The 15,337-nt window shown below is 41.4% G+C and overlaps 1 protein-coding gene across 1 annotated transcript in view; it reads right to left on the bottom strand.

The window, feature by feature from the left end:
• Positions 1-1,021: 1,021 nt before the first annotated feature.
• clcn1b (chloride channel, voltage-sensitive 1b) overlaps positions 1,022-15,337 on the bottom strand; it is a 29,404-nt gene continuing 15,088 nt past the window's right edge. The window contains exons 7-23 of the mRNA XM_075465759.1: positions 13,316-13,394; positions 10,949-11,074; positions 9,793-9,877; positions 9,562-9,663; positions 9,012-9,096; positions 7,732-7,887; positions 7,560-7,629; positions 7,359-7,469; positions 6,165-6,378; positions 5,950-6,083; positions 5,549-5,727; positions 5,382-5,463; positions 5,208-5,290; positions 4,859-4,903; positions 4,627-4,731; positions 3,110-3,196; positions 1,022-2,823 (exon numbers count right to left, since the gene is read on the bottom strand). Of these exons, the coding sequence (XP_075321874.1) occupies positions 2,359-2,823; positions 3,110-3,196; positions 4,627-4,731; positions 4,859-4,903; positions 5,208-5,290; positions 5,382-5,463; positions 5,549-5,727; positions 5,950-6,083; positions 6,165-6,378; positions 7,359-7,469; positions 7,560-7,629; positions 7,732-7,887; positions 9,012-9,096; positions 9,562-9,663; positions 9,793-9,877; positions 10,949-11,074; positions 13,316-13,394 (2,208 nt within the window). The 3' untranslated portion in view covers positions 1,022-2,358. The remainder of the gene's footprint in view (positions 2,824-3,109; positions 3,197-4,626; positions 4,732-4,858; positions 4,904-5,207; positions 5,291-5,381; positions 5,464-5,548; positions 5,728-5,949; positions 6,084-6,164; positions 6,379-7,358; positions 7,470-7,559; positions 7,630-7,731; positions 7,888-9,011; positions 9,097-9,561; positions 9,664-9,792; positions 9,878-10,948; positions 11,075-13,315; positions 13,395-15,337) is intronic.

The following is a 15,337-nucleotide window of genomic DNA, read 5'->3' as shown; positions in this document are numbered from 1 at the left end:
ATGTCTAAAAAGTAATGTGACCTATGGTCAATAGATCATAATTTTGATAAGCCTATAATAACAGTATTTTGGGAGAACTTTTCATAATGCTTCTCAGTGTTAAAAATGTTTGTGTCTCCTAGTGCACATTGATCGTTTAAGGCAGTGATTTCCAACAAGGGGCGGGTACTATACCACCAGAGGTACGCAAGCACACTGCAGGGGGTATGTGGAAAAATTAACAAATGTGTGCAGCATAGTCACATAGAGCATGAGTGAAGGGGTACTCATGGTATGACAAAAAGGCTTAAGGGGTACGCACGTCAAAAGCAGTTGGGAAACAGTGGTTTAAGGGACCAAAAAAAAAAAACATGCTGTCACAGCGCACTTAATTTTTTCCCCTTCAATACCTGGTGGTGGCCTGGTCTTGGTTAAAAATGCCCGGCCTGAAAAATTTCCCCAGTCCAGCCCTGAATAAGAGCCTCATCTGCCTCAGTCGGATATGGGGGTGAGTATGTGGGGCGGAAATAAAACAGGTTGCTGTCCTGAGCCAGATGCAGCAGTCCACTGCCAAACCATGTTCAATGGATGGGAAAAGCTTTCTATGCCACAATGACACGTTTTCCTATTTCCAATCACAATTTTTCTTGTTCATCCATTGTCTCATTTATCCATGAAACACATATCTTGCATTTTTCTTGTTTGACTTGATCTTTAGCCAACTATAGGCAGTCAGCAATGCTTTATTTTGTAGAGCAAGGGGCTTTCTTCTTTCAGCCCTGCAATGCACATCATTTTTGGTTTAGTGTTATGCTGGATTCATGAAGATTAAAATTAGCCAACAGGGGAGAGGCCTTTAGTTGTTAAGACGTTGCCCTGAAATTTTTTGTGACCTCACATACTCGATCACACTTTGATCTTGGAATGATCTTTGAGGCTCACAAAACTATCCACTGTTCATGCTACGATACACTTCCACAAACATGTACAGTGAAACTCAGACCTTGAATAGATCTTCTTCAAACTGATCCTAGAGGTCCACACACCTTCACCTCCCACGTAGATGTAATCATGGATCATTGTCCTAGATAAATAAATGATCAAGTATACTCCATGTGTTTAATTTGTTTAATTGGAGCTGTATTTTCTTTTACATGAAAATGTGTTTGATGCAGAAATATAGTCAATTCTGAAGGGTGCACAAACTTTAAAGCACCACAGTATTTTTCTGTTCTGTGTTAATTAGAAGCAGTGGAACAAATATCAAAAGCACCAATGACTCAGTATAAAAATACCCCTCTATATACTACCTTCATCAGCCAAACTTACTCATAGTATAAAGTATCAATCATGCAAAGTTGCACTTTACTTATATTAACGGCTTATATTTATAAGACATACATATTATTTGAAATATTGTTACGGAGGCATTACATGTTAGCTGTATTTAAAGCTGTCAAAGTGACTAATTGTTACAACTTAATACACTTTTGGGTAGTTAAATCTTCACCTGTGCGTTTAAAGATGACTGTTTTGTGGAAATTTTATTTGAAATGGAGAAACTAGAACTCTGAAATAACTATTTAAGAGTAAAAACTGCAATATTTAGGTTCAAAATACAATGAAGCAGAAACATAAAGTAGTATAAAAAGAAAATGCCAGGATTTCATGACTGTACAGAAGTACAAAACTCCATTAGATAAGAATAACTTTCCACCAATGATCATTTTGTCTGAATTTTGTCAAACTAACACATTAAGATGTGAACTTTAAACAATTCAAATAAGTTTGTGGACAATTTTATATTTTATTATTTTTAAAAATTACAAACTGCTTATAATGATTTAAATATATTTACCGTACAGGAAAGTTCAATCGAAATTAAAATCAACCTCAATCACTAAACTTTAAATGTGTGATCTCTTTGACCTTTAGGCCAGATTAATTAACTTTGTATGAATATATTATTTCAGTATCATACAGCTCATTGTTGCCGGTTGTCAGTAGCTCGCCTGTTCTTCATGAAATCAACAGATATTGATACAGACAGTGATCAGCTACATTCAACACTTGCTACACTCGGATGGAGGTGAAACATCAGTGATATGTGGGACCGAACATGGCTATCTGCAGTTCATAAAACACAGAAAGGCACCTGAGATTTAAAAGAGTGACAAAGTGAGACTGTTGTGAGAGTAGAAAAAAAACTATCCTGTACTACAAGTTTCTAAAACTTTGTGTGCACCAGCTCGTCCTGCTCGTTGAGAGCTTAATGTCTGCGAGGCCCGACTCCATCACCCAGACTGAAGCTCTGTCTCTGGGCCAACCAAGATTAAATCAAAACCAGGGCAAAGTCTTCCTTCTTGAAACCCGCTCCGTCTATATAGGCTCATCTGAATCCTCGCTCTCCCTCTCCTCCCGCAGGGAGGACAGCGTCAGGACAGGGCTGGTGTGTGAAACAGGGGAGGCGGGAGGTGAAGGTGAAACAGGGGAGGAGGTGGAGGGGGATGCTGCGTCCTGAGCAGCGCCCTCAGCTCCTCTTGCAGAGGTGGAGCAGCCATTTGTGCTCCCTATGCTGCTGGGTGAGGAGGGAGCTGTATCAGACTCGGAAACTCCTCTGAAAGACGGCACCTTCCCTCGGGAATCCTCCCTGGACTCCTTCCTCACCAGCCCCCCATCCCTTCTGCTCCCCTCCCCCCACAGTTCTCTGTCCCGTGTGGGCGAGGAAGCGGTGGATGAGGGAGGCTGGTGCTTCTTTGTTTTCCGACTGGCGTCTCTGAAGCTGGCCAGAGGGGGACGAAGCCTCACCCCGCTGCGAGTTGAGCCCTCTATAGCCTTCTGCAACTGTTACAAGTAAGAAAACAAGGTTCAAACATTTGCAGAGGCAAATCACAAAGCAAAATAACACGTGAGAGCGACACTATGCGATCAGGAAAGTGAACATCCAAGGAGATAGTTGGGAGGGAGATTGATGGAATAGCTGCATGAATCAGAGCGTAATACATGAGGCACCACAACTGCACACAAAGTGAGATCATCACAGCACACAGTCATGCCACATTACCAGATCAAACCAAGAGAGGTGACAAAAAAAACATGCAGACAAAGAGAACACGAAGGGTGACTTTACCTCTTTCAATGCCACAACACCCACCAGCTTCCCAATGCTGGTGACATAGGCGTGACTGAGACCCAGCAGGGAGAACAGAGTGTGGGTCTGAGTAATGAGACAGAGGAGAACATGATCCAGTCAGTGTTAAATGCGATGTACTATGACAGCATTCTGCTTGCATGACTGCACTTGTAAACAATTTCTCTATAAGAGGAAATATAGAATAAGACAGTGTTACATTGCTGAGGCGTAAGATGTAGGATTCAAGTCTTTGTAATTGAACAGACGGAAACAAAGTGCACTAAGCTGAACGATAAAATTCTCAGCTTCCAGTCCTCAGTGATTTCCCCCATTTACAGAAAAACTAAATGCTATATATATATACATGTATACATATACATATTCATGTGTATACATAAACCATTAAAGCTCAAAAATTTCCATGATGTAACTTAATAACACTTTTCAACTCTCCCATGTTTCTAAGCTGACAACTCAAAAGGATTATCAGTGCTCTTTTATCAGACATTAGAAAGGTCCGGTAAGTCCAAAAAGAACATAAATCTTACAAAGGAGGACATGAAATATACAACTGGAGAGCAACACTATAAAACTGAAAGCAGAGGAAAACAAGCTCCTACAGAGTAAAACATAGTAAAGATGTCAAAAAAGAGGGAAAAAACGGTAAAGGAAAAAAAACAAGGTGTTTGAAGGGAACATATTACATAAAATCTACTTCCTCATCGCATTTCATCTCACTTTCTAGGGGTCCCAAGGGTGTCTGCATTGGCAAAATATAGTCCAGGGGCCAAATGCACAGGCCTGGATCGTGCTCAACAGAGAACAAAAATGCCAAAAGAAAAAAACCTGCTCTTTGTTGAAGGAATATTTCAGTTATTTTAAAGTTGAAATGTGTGAGGCCTGCAGTAAACAGCAGTCACTCAGTTGGATTAAAATGCGCCCCATTATCTGCAGTGTTATTCTACAGGGAAGATCGAATTAACAACTGATGTGATTTTTATTTGCTAAATGTACAACTCATTTCAGCTTGGTATAACGACTGAAAAAAGGCTCAATAACCTGTTCAAAGCAACCAAGATCTGCCTGCTAGCACCTCAAAGTTCATGTATTAAAAAGACGTGACAGGAGGTTATGTGCTGGACTGTTACTTGGTCAGGATCAGTGACTCCCTGAACTCTCACAGCATGTGATAGTTCCCTACCAACATTTTAAAATGGATTTGTAACACATCAAGATTAGATGCAGTTTAACGTGCTGAGATGGTTTGAGGGTCCGAGAATGGAAAACTTTTTTTTTGTTTTTGGACAGAGTGACTGCTTCCAGTCCGTGTGCTAAGCTGACTACAAGCGTCCTGTTGAGCTGACGCATATGAGAGTGTTGCTGATTTTCTGTTGGCAAAAAAAAAAGCAAAAATCCGCCTCCTGAAAATGAGAAATATAACTGTGTATGAATCGGACTGTCTGCACAGGATCCTTGCATGTGATGACACGTCACCAGTTTGATGCTCCAGTCACCTTGTGCAGAGACGTTCTTTCCACCAGCTGAAATGGGGAGGGATCTATGCGTATCTGCTCCATATCGACTGGTTTGTCCAGCTCCGCCTCTTCCCAGGCTTTGATCTGCATATGCCAATCACAAGGCAGAGAGACAGACTCGGTTAGGATGGATTTTCTAATCATTGATTAGAACACTGGTTTGTTAGCTCATTGTTGACTGTGTGAATGGTGAATCAGCGTTGTGTATTACCTCCTCTGGGGCCATGGTATCAGTCAGCGGAGGCAGCGTGGCTTCCTGTAGACAAAGGGAGTAAAAACAGAGATAATGGGCCGACTGATGAACAGATAGGTCAGTTTCAACGCCTATACAGAAAATAAGATGCCCCCAGGAGGTTTTATTAACTAATGATGTCAGCTCAGTTATGCATACATCATGTTATGCCCCTCCCATTACGTTAGCGCAGTTGGCTCATGCTGCCATGTTGGACTGATGAACTCATCTAAGCTGTCACTGCCAACTTGACAGCAGATCAATGATGCACCGCTCCTTTGAGCTCTTCGCCTCTAAGGGATTTGTGTGTGAAGTTGATCTTGAGTACCTGAGTTTCAGTCTGGCCTGATGAAGACGTTGAGGAGAAGAGTCTCTGAAGAGTCCTCCTGACAGAAGGCAGCTTGCGCTTTTCTGACAACATGGTACAGCAGCACATGTCAGAGAAGAAAGACTCATATCTGATGGGTTGATCTGAGGTGATGTGCAGTGGAAATGCTGTTACCTGAGCCTGTGTGGTTGGTGGAGGGCTCCTGGGGCTTTGGGGATGGGCTGGGCCCATTACAGTCCTCTTGCACTGTGGCAGTCTGAGGGTTACAACATAAGCGATGAATGCATGGTAAATATCAAAGGCAAATGAGCTGAAATTAAACCTTAATGTGGATCTTCCACCTTGTCCACGTTCTCTTCTCCCTCCTCATCCACAAAGGTGAAAGACTCCCAGCTGACCTTGGAGCCCTGGCCGGGTGAACTCTGACCTCTTTCGAAGACTCGCCTTTCTGGTGAGAGCCACCAGTCGAAGACAGCTTGAAGCTCTGTCCTCTCAATCGAGCCGAGTAGAATCATGGATTCTGCAGGTTATCGAAAGTATAGCTTAGCATTTGGATATATTTTTATACTAATTGCTGTAAGAAAGGAGTTAGCTTAGCATAGAGCCTGGAACATGATCAAAGGTGAATTAGGCTAAGCTTTATGTGGGCTCTTCAATGAATTGGTCTAATCCTGTAACTTTAAGCCTTTAAAAGGAAAGAATGACGCATTCAGAACCAATGTGATGATGTAGGTCATCCTACCTTTATAGTCGACCAGCGGGATGGTTTTTAGGGTTGTTGTCTCGAGCAAGTGATTTAATTCCCGAAAGGTGGATTGAGAAGACAAGAATTTCACTTTGCGCACCATGATGTCCTCCACAAAGATGTTATATTTGCTGGAAAGGCAGTAACACAACTATAATTGCTATTTTTCCCTCGACGAGAGCTGAACAGAAAAACAAAAGAAAGGTTTTTACCTGATGTGCCCGAGTGCCAGCTCAGGCAGGTAAGGCAGCTTCTTCACCTGGATGATGGAGTCGTAGAGAGAAGGCTGCAGGCCCTGGGCCACCATGTTGGCAAGTATGACCGCCACCATCATGGGTAAGATGTGCGAGATCTGACCAGTCAGCTCAAAGCAGATTACTGCCGTGGAAACAGTATGTGTGACTGCGCCCGTCATCGCTGCAGCACCTGGCCAAGGCAGAGGAGTGGATATGGAGCACAAGCTGAAGGTGTAGTTCCTCTGTATTATCATTCATTCATAAGATTCTTGTGTATCAAACAACAAGTTAATTTGGTCCTAAAAATTTGTAAATCACTCTTAAAGGGATAGTTTGCCTCTTTTGAAATGAAGCTGTATGTCATCCCATATTAGCAATATCATTTATGAACATTGACTTACCCTCCCGCTGCGTCCTGTGAGCCGAGTTCCAGCCTCGTTTTGGTTTTGGCGTTGACAAAGGTAGTCCGGCTAGTTTGCTAGGGTCCCGAAAATAAAGCGTCTTGCTTCTCAAAACAATATGCGTTCAAAAGAGTAATACATTTGCATCACAAAATCGTCCCTCCAGAAAAAGTCAGACCTCACAATCGCTTGGCGCTATTTCTCTCTACCTTTGTATCACTGCGTGCTGTGTAGACCGTACAGACCGAAGAGCAGACCGAGCAGTAAACAGCGTAACAGGTGCGGCTATCGCTAGGTGGCTGAACGCAGTGATATGAAGGGAGGAAAAAATAGCGCCAAGCGATGTGAGGTCTGACTTTTTCTGGATGAACGATTTTGTGATGCAAATGTATTACTCTTTGAACGCATATTGTTTTGAGAAGCAAGACGATTTATTTTCGGGACCCCAGCAAACTAGCCGGACGCAGCGGGGGGTAAGTCAATGTTCATAAATGATATTCTTAATATGGGATGTCATACAGCTTCATGTCAAAATAGGCGAACTATCCCTTTAAAGTTCCCTTCCGGTTACATCTTAAATTATCTGAATACAGTATCCCTTTGTTCAAAGTCTGATCCAGAAAGCTTTTAGCTTCGGAGAAACGACTGCAGATCTTAAAACATACACAAGTGTAAAATCATTCATGAATGTTTGGACAAATGTGAGAGTTCAAAGTCATTAACTGAAAGTGGTTTTTTTTAGATCATAGGTGAAGGTTAAGAGACTGACCAATGACAGCGTAGCCCCCCGGCAGGATGCGATAGACTATCCCATCAAACAGTATTCCATTTGGGAAAAGAGTGGCCATGATCTCCCCGACCAGGCGACCGAAAGCAGCTCCTTGAGCAGAAAGATAAGGCATGCTGGTGAAGACAAACTGAACTGTTGCTCAGCATGAGATACTGCGCTCGCAACACAAATTCCTCTTACCTAATATGAACACTGGCATAAAGGCGCCCGAGGGGATGGGCATTGTGGTGGAAACTGCTGACATCCAGAACTGCAACACAAAAACAGGATCAAGGTAGGATCGAGCCCAGCGGGTTTTCATGATATTCCTTTCCAACATCTACTGTGCGCAGCAAGAGGGAGGGCGAAATACCTTCATGACAAAGAAGAGGAGGAGGATAACGAAGACGCTGACATGAGGATGAAGCCATGCGGAGGAGCGCCCGAGGCCCGGAGGAGGGGGGTATCCTGAGATTTTAGTCCAAGTGAAATTATCGAAGAGGGAGTTGATACACTCTCTGGGCATCAGCTGCCAGAGGGAACATGCACACCCACAGTAAAAAGGGATTGTCACGTGTGAACGACACATTTTGTTGTTGGATCAGCATGAGAGATTCAGTGAGGGTAAAAGACAAAAGACTTCCCATCTAAATCGATAAATGATCACACAGAGATACATTCTCATGCAGTATAGTGTATATAAATATACTGAATGCAAAGAGGATTGCAGTGCATAAAGCAAAAACAGCTGTTGGGATTCAAATCTAAGGAGAACCATTTCTAAAAGCTTCGGTTTCCACACTTTCAATTGTTGTCCAATATAAATTGGACATTTTCATCATAAATTTAATATGATTCACACTGAAGCATCAGTGCTATCAGGAAGCTGAGCCTATAAGAAAATCATTATTTTCTGCATTATTCTGTTGGTCTCTTTCAGTCTGTATAATCGTTGAAAGAGAGCTGAGAGACTGGAAACCCCGGCATTTGAGTGAAAGAGCTAATAAGTGTTTTCATTTTTAAGCATCTGAAAATGCAAATTTATACCACATTAGCTGAGAGAGATGGTCTTCAAAGTAAAATATTACACAAGTGCAAGCATAGCTCTCATAAGCGATTAATTTAATGACTCAGTCTAATCTGCTGATATAAAAAATGCATTCCAGTAACACTGTTGGATGTTCAGTTTGAAGAGGGGATCTGAACCAATGCAACAGAACCAGAAAGGTTGTTTGTAGATCTTTAAGAGATGAAAAAAAGTGGATTTTTAGAGTTTTTCATCCCTCTACTATAACCACAGCGTATTGGGCTCTGAGCACCTCCAAGTACAGATGACAAATGCCCAACATTGTGCTTCAACACACAGATGAGGCTGGTTGCTGCTCTCCTAAACATACCACTCATGCTACATTTTAAAATGTCAGAGAGAAAAACCCTCGACCCTACTTTTTAAAGAACTTCCCTACACCTGTAAACAGACTTTTCTCCAAAAAGTCAGTGAAGTCAACTTATAAAGCTGCTATGCGACAGAACCATACAATAAAACCTCAGTCACCTCCATTTATTTATTTATCTTTTTTAACAAAACTCCTGAAATAGTAATGAACACACATATGAAAGGAATCAGAGAGCGTGAGATTGATTCGGTCTCACCTCTGCAGCCATAAACTGCCCAAAACCGGGAGGAAATGTGAAGGTGGCGATGATGAGCGTCACTGCACCTGGATAGATCAAACGACTGGGCGAGCACACAAACACAGACATAAACACATTAAGAGGAACAATGTTCTCTCAGAAACCTACAACATTGCTTCCAATATAATAAGTGTCAGCACTGATTGTATGGCTCTCTTGGTGCTGCAGCTCTCCTCGTCCAAATGGTAAAGACTAATGTTCCCTGACTGTTGAGTCTCAGAGGATAAGTGAATCCCCCCATTGAGCGAATAACTGGCTGAAAGGTTGTTAAGGCTCTGCTGCTGTTCTGGCCAGTGTTGTGAGACTGATGAGTTTGGAGAGTGGAGCTGAGAAACATTAAGAGGAATTGGATTTAAATGCACAAATGGTTTCAGTTCCAGGGAACAGTGTCTTCTACCAGAATCACTGCAAGTTAAGAAATGAGACCCACATCAATTCACGACAGCGGGGAGGGCACCGCAGCATCTGCATATGCGTGCGTGTGTGTGCATGTGTGTTGGGATCTTACTGTTTGGTTAGAAAGCGTGTGAGAGCCGTCGGTCTTCTCATGAAGAGAACCACCTGCCTGTTCAGGTAAACAAAGAACGCTCCCAGGAAGCCACACGAGATCCTAAAACATGAGTAAAGCACGAGTTTACAGAGAACAAGCTCATCTTATGACAACAGGCAATGGCTGATAAAAGGAAAGTAAAATGTTCCATTTCATTCGTAGCAGCTGAACAAGCCAACAAACCCTCACCCTATGATTGCAAATGCAGGCAGCTCCTGCAGGTCAAAGGGGAAATCCATCCGGAAGTTAGTTTTGAACAGAGCCGTGATCGTGACTGAGAGAGGATGGGAAAAACAATTTTGCAAAGAAACCCATTAACATCAGACATATTTGTCTCAGTCTATTGTTTGTGTGCCAAATATTTTCCATTTGAGTTGTACTCATTTGCACAAGATAAAGAAAGAACAAAGACTTATTTCTCTACTCTATAACCCCGATTCCAGAAAAGTTGGGACGCTGTTTAAAATGTAAAGAAAAACAGAAAGCAGTGGTCTACAAATCTCATAAACCAACATTTTGTTCACAACAGAACATAGAAAAAACTACCATCAACGTTTGGAAAAGCAAATATTAGAGGAAACATTAGAAATTTAGACTTTTTTACACCAATCAGCCAAAACATTAAAAGCCCCCTTGTCTCGTGACATGTCGGTCTGTGGATGAGACCCTTTGTGATGCATCCTGTGGAAGCTTGAGTGGGTTGGGATCCGGGACGTTTGGAGGCTGCAGTGTGACAGGATGCATTCACTGTTCTGCTGGTGGTGGGAGGCTTGATCTGCATCAGTGTTTAGGTGGGCGCAAATGTGTCAAAGTAACATTTAAATGAACGCCAGCACCTCGAAAAACACTCAGCTGAGCATTGTATATTAACAAGATGATCAGCAATATTCATTTCAACTGCCAGGGATTTTAATCTCGTGGCTGATCAGTGTAAAGGGGTAACATATTGGAAAATCTTAAATGTAAACTCTAAGAAGTTGATGTTTGCCAACTGAACTCAGTCTATTGAATATGTTTGGGAGGATAAAAGACTAAAAATCGATAAGGTTCATCTCTTTGGCTTTGATGTGGTACAAAAATCTACGTCATTTTATCAATATGCCGAGTTTTTTTAACTGCATATTCTAGAAATATATGCGGTATTTGGATAATATGAATATAAAGAGCTCTGTAGGTTGCTGCAGAATTGGTTTTATACTGTAAGTGATGACTTGAAACATTTCTGGTTTATCTAAAGAAGTACATATTACTTTGCTGTCATATTCAGCGATTTTTAATGAAATGCAAGGTCAGCTGTCTTTGGCGGCTTGTGTGTGTGTGTGTGTGGGTTGAATGTGCTTCTCACCAGCATCCTTGTTCCAAACAGAGAGCACCCTGAATATGAAGGCGCTGAATGTGGCAGCAAAGTATCCCCGCCAGTAATTCCTCACAGCAAAGTAAGTAGACGTGACCTCAATACTGAATAGCACCCCTGGTGATGGTGGAAAGAGAGGAGAGGGAGGAGAGGAAAGACAGAGGGAGAGAAGGGATTACAGGGAGGAGGAAAAATGGGGATGGACAGAGAAAAAAAGGGAGAAAGAAGTAGAGGAAGGTGAAAGAGGGCAGAGATTAGTTAAAAAAGCTGGATAAGTCCAACAACCCTTGAAGCTGAAGGTGTAATTATACACAACAGGAGAACAACAGGGAGGGAACACACACTCAAACACAAGTAAATAATGTTTTCTTTCTCTAAAACACACACACAGCAGCATAATCAGAATGTGAAGCAATAAAATAAACATCCGGATTGTCAGAAAAAAACGAAGGCAGCTGAACAGAAGACAAGGATGAAAATATATCTAAAGACTAAAAACGTTTCAGCAGGTAAATCTAGAATATACCAGGTTTTTAATATTTTGGGACCTAAGTACTGTGAAAGGTCTTTGGCATTCAGATTCTTATCCACCAGCAGGAAGATGTATGGTTGGTCAAACAAGCTTAAACCTGCAGCCACAGTCACAAAAACAGTCATTAAGAAGAGCAAGATGGAGTATAATGAGGAGCGTTTGTGTTAAAGATTAATTCGGAGAATGAAAGCAGCCAATGATTATTTGCATTATTTATCAATCAACAGACTGTTCTTTCAATTAACCGAGATATTTTGTTATGTGAAGTTTAAAAAAGACATTCAAAGATTCCTTGAAGCTGACCTCTTGAAAGTTCTTGTTTAATCTCAAAAACAGCCCAAATATCAAAGTGTTTAAGTCACAAAGCCAAACAATCACAACAAACTTTCACATCCAAGAGAAGGTAAATACAGAATAAATGGCACCTCTAATCATAGAATAACTAAATCAAATAATCGGAACTAATTGTTTCACTTCTGCGCTGCAGAGGGTGATTAGTTCGAGTTGCAGTGTTGATCTTTGTTGTTGTTGCTGTGGGGCTGTGTCTTTTTAATCTGACTCATCATTACACTACAGCAGATGAGGCAGCACACAACTGTTTCTGAATGATGTAAGTTGGCTGCTTGACAAAAACTCTTGGTCTCTGTGGGAGAATAAATCTGAAGAGGCCTGTGTGAAACATGCTGCAGCATGAACTTATGAAATAAAAACAAAGCCTTTCAGTGTGCTGTGATTACATTATGAAGAGAAAACTTGTGATTTGATGACTGATTTGATGTTTTTCTACATTGAGAATTTCAAACACCTCTTAGGTTAAGAGAAGGTGCAGAAATCCATCAGCCCAGAGATGAACTGATAGATCTTTGCTTGCATATCCAATGAGACTCAGGTCAACTGGGTGACAGGGATTAAACCTGATCTGACTTTTGTCTTTCTGCTCCTGATCTGAAGTATATGTTTCAGGACTAACTCTTTATCTTCAGGGACATTACATGTCAAGTAAAGCAGAAGTTTTCACTTCGAACCACAAACTAATTTCTTATTTCAGACTACTTTCATTACAAAAAATGAATGTAGGTGATAAATTGGGGATATTTAAGGCTCAGTTATGGGTTACAACGTTATCCTATTGATCTGTTGTATCTCCCCTTAGCTGAATAGATTTCCTTTCACATTTTCCAACGTAACTAAATTTCACTCATTTCAAAGGTTTCTTTTCTAGGGTGTAAGGTGACAACTGGAATGTATGTGCAAGCAGATAATAAGGCAGTGTTTTTTTCTGACATCAATTCATTTTCTGAACTAGAAAATCTACATTTCTTAAATTAAGATACTAATATGATATAATGTGCTCCTTGTGGTTCCATTTCATGTGATTTTCAACTGTGAAAATGTGCTCTTTTTAATATTTTCATTCTGGAGACACCTGTACAGGTTTAATCAAACCACCTGCAGCCTTAAAACTGTACAGACACTTGCATTAGTTTGCTATAAGGATGATCTATCTAAAAATCTTCAATCCTTTTGGAGCAGTGGATTTTTCAAATTTGAAAAAAATATATATACATCATACATACATTTATTATTTAGTCTGTCCCCGTAAACCCGTATAGTGTTTCAACATCCTATATTTCCTTAATCATCCTTTATTTTCCCCCCATTTAACAAAGAGTGCCAAAATTGTTTAAGAACATGCATTGCTGGTTTCAACATGCTGTGCAGCCAACACATTTCAGGTGGATCTGAAAGAGTGCAACTTAATGGCAGTATTGATCCAATACAGGAGGATGTTTAAAAAGAGAGGCAGCATGCAAGTTGTACAGTACCTCCAAGTGGAGTGCCGAAACAGCATCCCACCCCCACGGCACAGCCAACAGTCAGTATGTCTGTGTAACCATAAGGGTTCTACTGACACAGAAAACAGAGAGGAAGAGGAAAAAACAGGGGGCAGGTGAAGGGGTGAGACAGGGAATGAGGGATGAAAAGAAAGGGAGGATGAGAGTGATGGTGGTGGTGGGGAGTGGGGGGGGGGGGGGGGTGTAAAGGTGACACGGAACAAGACCGTGAGAGTGAGTTGGAGAAAGAGGGAACAAAAGATCAAGGTGGAGAGGACAGGGTGGGGAGCCACAGGGGGAAAGAATTGACAGTGAGGACGCAAAATGGATTAAAGTGAATAAATAATGCTCACTGGAGTGGGATAAAAAGTGACAAGAACACATCGATGCAAGAGGATATAAAGCAGAGGATGCAACATGCCAACAGGAGTTTTAGAACTCAGAAGAAACAATTAAGCAAACAGGAAACAAACCAAGTAGTCACATCGTCTTGACACATGGAGACAGATCCCTGCAACTGATAGCAGAACAAAAACTGAAGGTAGCAGGCATGAAACACTTTGATTGAGCAATACTGACCTTAAATTACAAGATTCAGTGTATGTTTTTAAGTTCAGCTACAGGAGAGTAGAACAATGTGGGTTTTCTGATCTTTGACCAAATAAAACGAGGTTGGAATACAAAAAAAAAAAAAACAGTGTCAAAACAGAGAAAAAGTTTCAGTTTCCTCTTGCTGGAAACCTCACAGGGACTCCACGGTGGTTATAGGATACCTTGTGATACCTTACCTGGCTCCTGTTTAATTATTACACACATTGTTCTTCTTCTTCTTGTCTTTTTTCTCTTAATCTTGTATGGGCCAATAAAATAAGCAAAGCAGCTGTTCTTGCTGTCGGCATAATGTTTTCTATGCGCTCTAGGGGATGGGGTCTGAGTTTTAAGTTTGTGGCTGTCTGTAAGAAGTCCAGAATCCAGAATTTTATTTGCAAGCGAGAGAAGAGGCAACACAAACTGATTTTTCACAAAAAAATGTTTAGAAAATCTTATAATTCAAGGTGCAGTATTGTAACTGAATAAAAATGTTGAAATGATTTGTTTATTCAGTGTTATTTATCACTTATAATGCTGCACACTGGTCTAAGGTCAGATTTAACCTCCACACATTGTTCTATGAGAAGGACAAAGCTGACCAGAGACCCGCGTCTGGTCAAGCACGGCAGGACTTGCCTCCAATGGGGGCAGCGAAACAGGTGGCCACTCCTACGGCACACGCACACACCAACAGGTCCTGGTTATGGGTGCCATTCTGGGGTTGAGGGTAAAGGGTGGAGACGGACAAGGGGGGACATAGTCAAGCAGGGATGAGTGAGGAAGTCAAATGGGCAGACATGGAGAGGTAGAGCGGTGAAAGAGGGAGACAGGGACATGGGAGGCCACTGTTAATACACATGCCAGATATAATGGTCACACTATTAATACAGTGAGACACAAACACAGACGAGGTGTGATGGGGAGATCAAAAAAAAAGCACGTGAGCTGTGCAGGAGAAAGACAGACAGGGAAACAGTCACAGGGTTCCCACTTTCTTCAGCATTAAAGACATGTCAGTGAATGTCTGGGACTCAAAGATCCCAGAGAGTCTTGTTTGTTACTCAAGACCTTGTCAAGTAAAAAGGAGATGATGAAAAGGTAGCAAAATTTCCCTCTCCAGTCAAACTAGTTGCTCGGAGTGACTGCTCTAAGGAACAGTGATACCTTTAGCTTACGGCTAACATCAGCCTGCTAACATGTTTAGTTTAGAGTCAACCAAAACGTCTTTAACAAATATTTTCACTCAGTGACAGAAACGCAAACACTGTGAATTGAAATCTCAGTCTACAGCTGTTTGTGGGATGTTCAGTCATCTTCAAGAGTCAAAAAAACCTGTAAACTGTGCAGAATTAACATGTTCATATAGCAAGAATATCAACGATGTTTAATATCTTACCGTGCTGTCATGTGTTATTTAGAACA

The sequence above is a fragment of the Odontesthes bonariensis genome, chromosome 5 (assembly GCF_027942865.1).
Source record: "Odontesthes bonariensis isolate fOdoBon6 chromosome 5, fOdoBon6.hap1, whole genome shotgun sequence".
Lineage (NCBI taxonomy): Eukaryota > Metazoa > Chordata > Actinopteri > Atheriniformes > Atherinopsidae > Odontesthes > Odontesthes bonariensis.
Note: the sequence above shows the minus strand (reverse complement) of the source record. Positions and strands in the feature narration are given on the sequence as shown.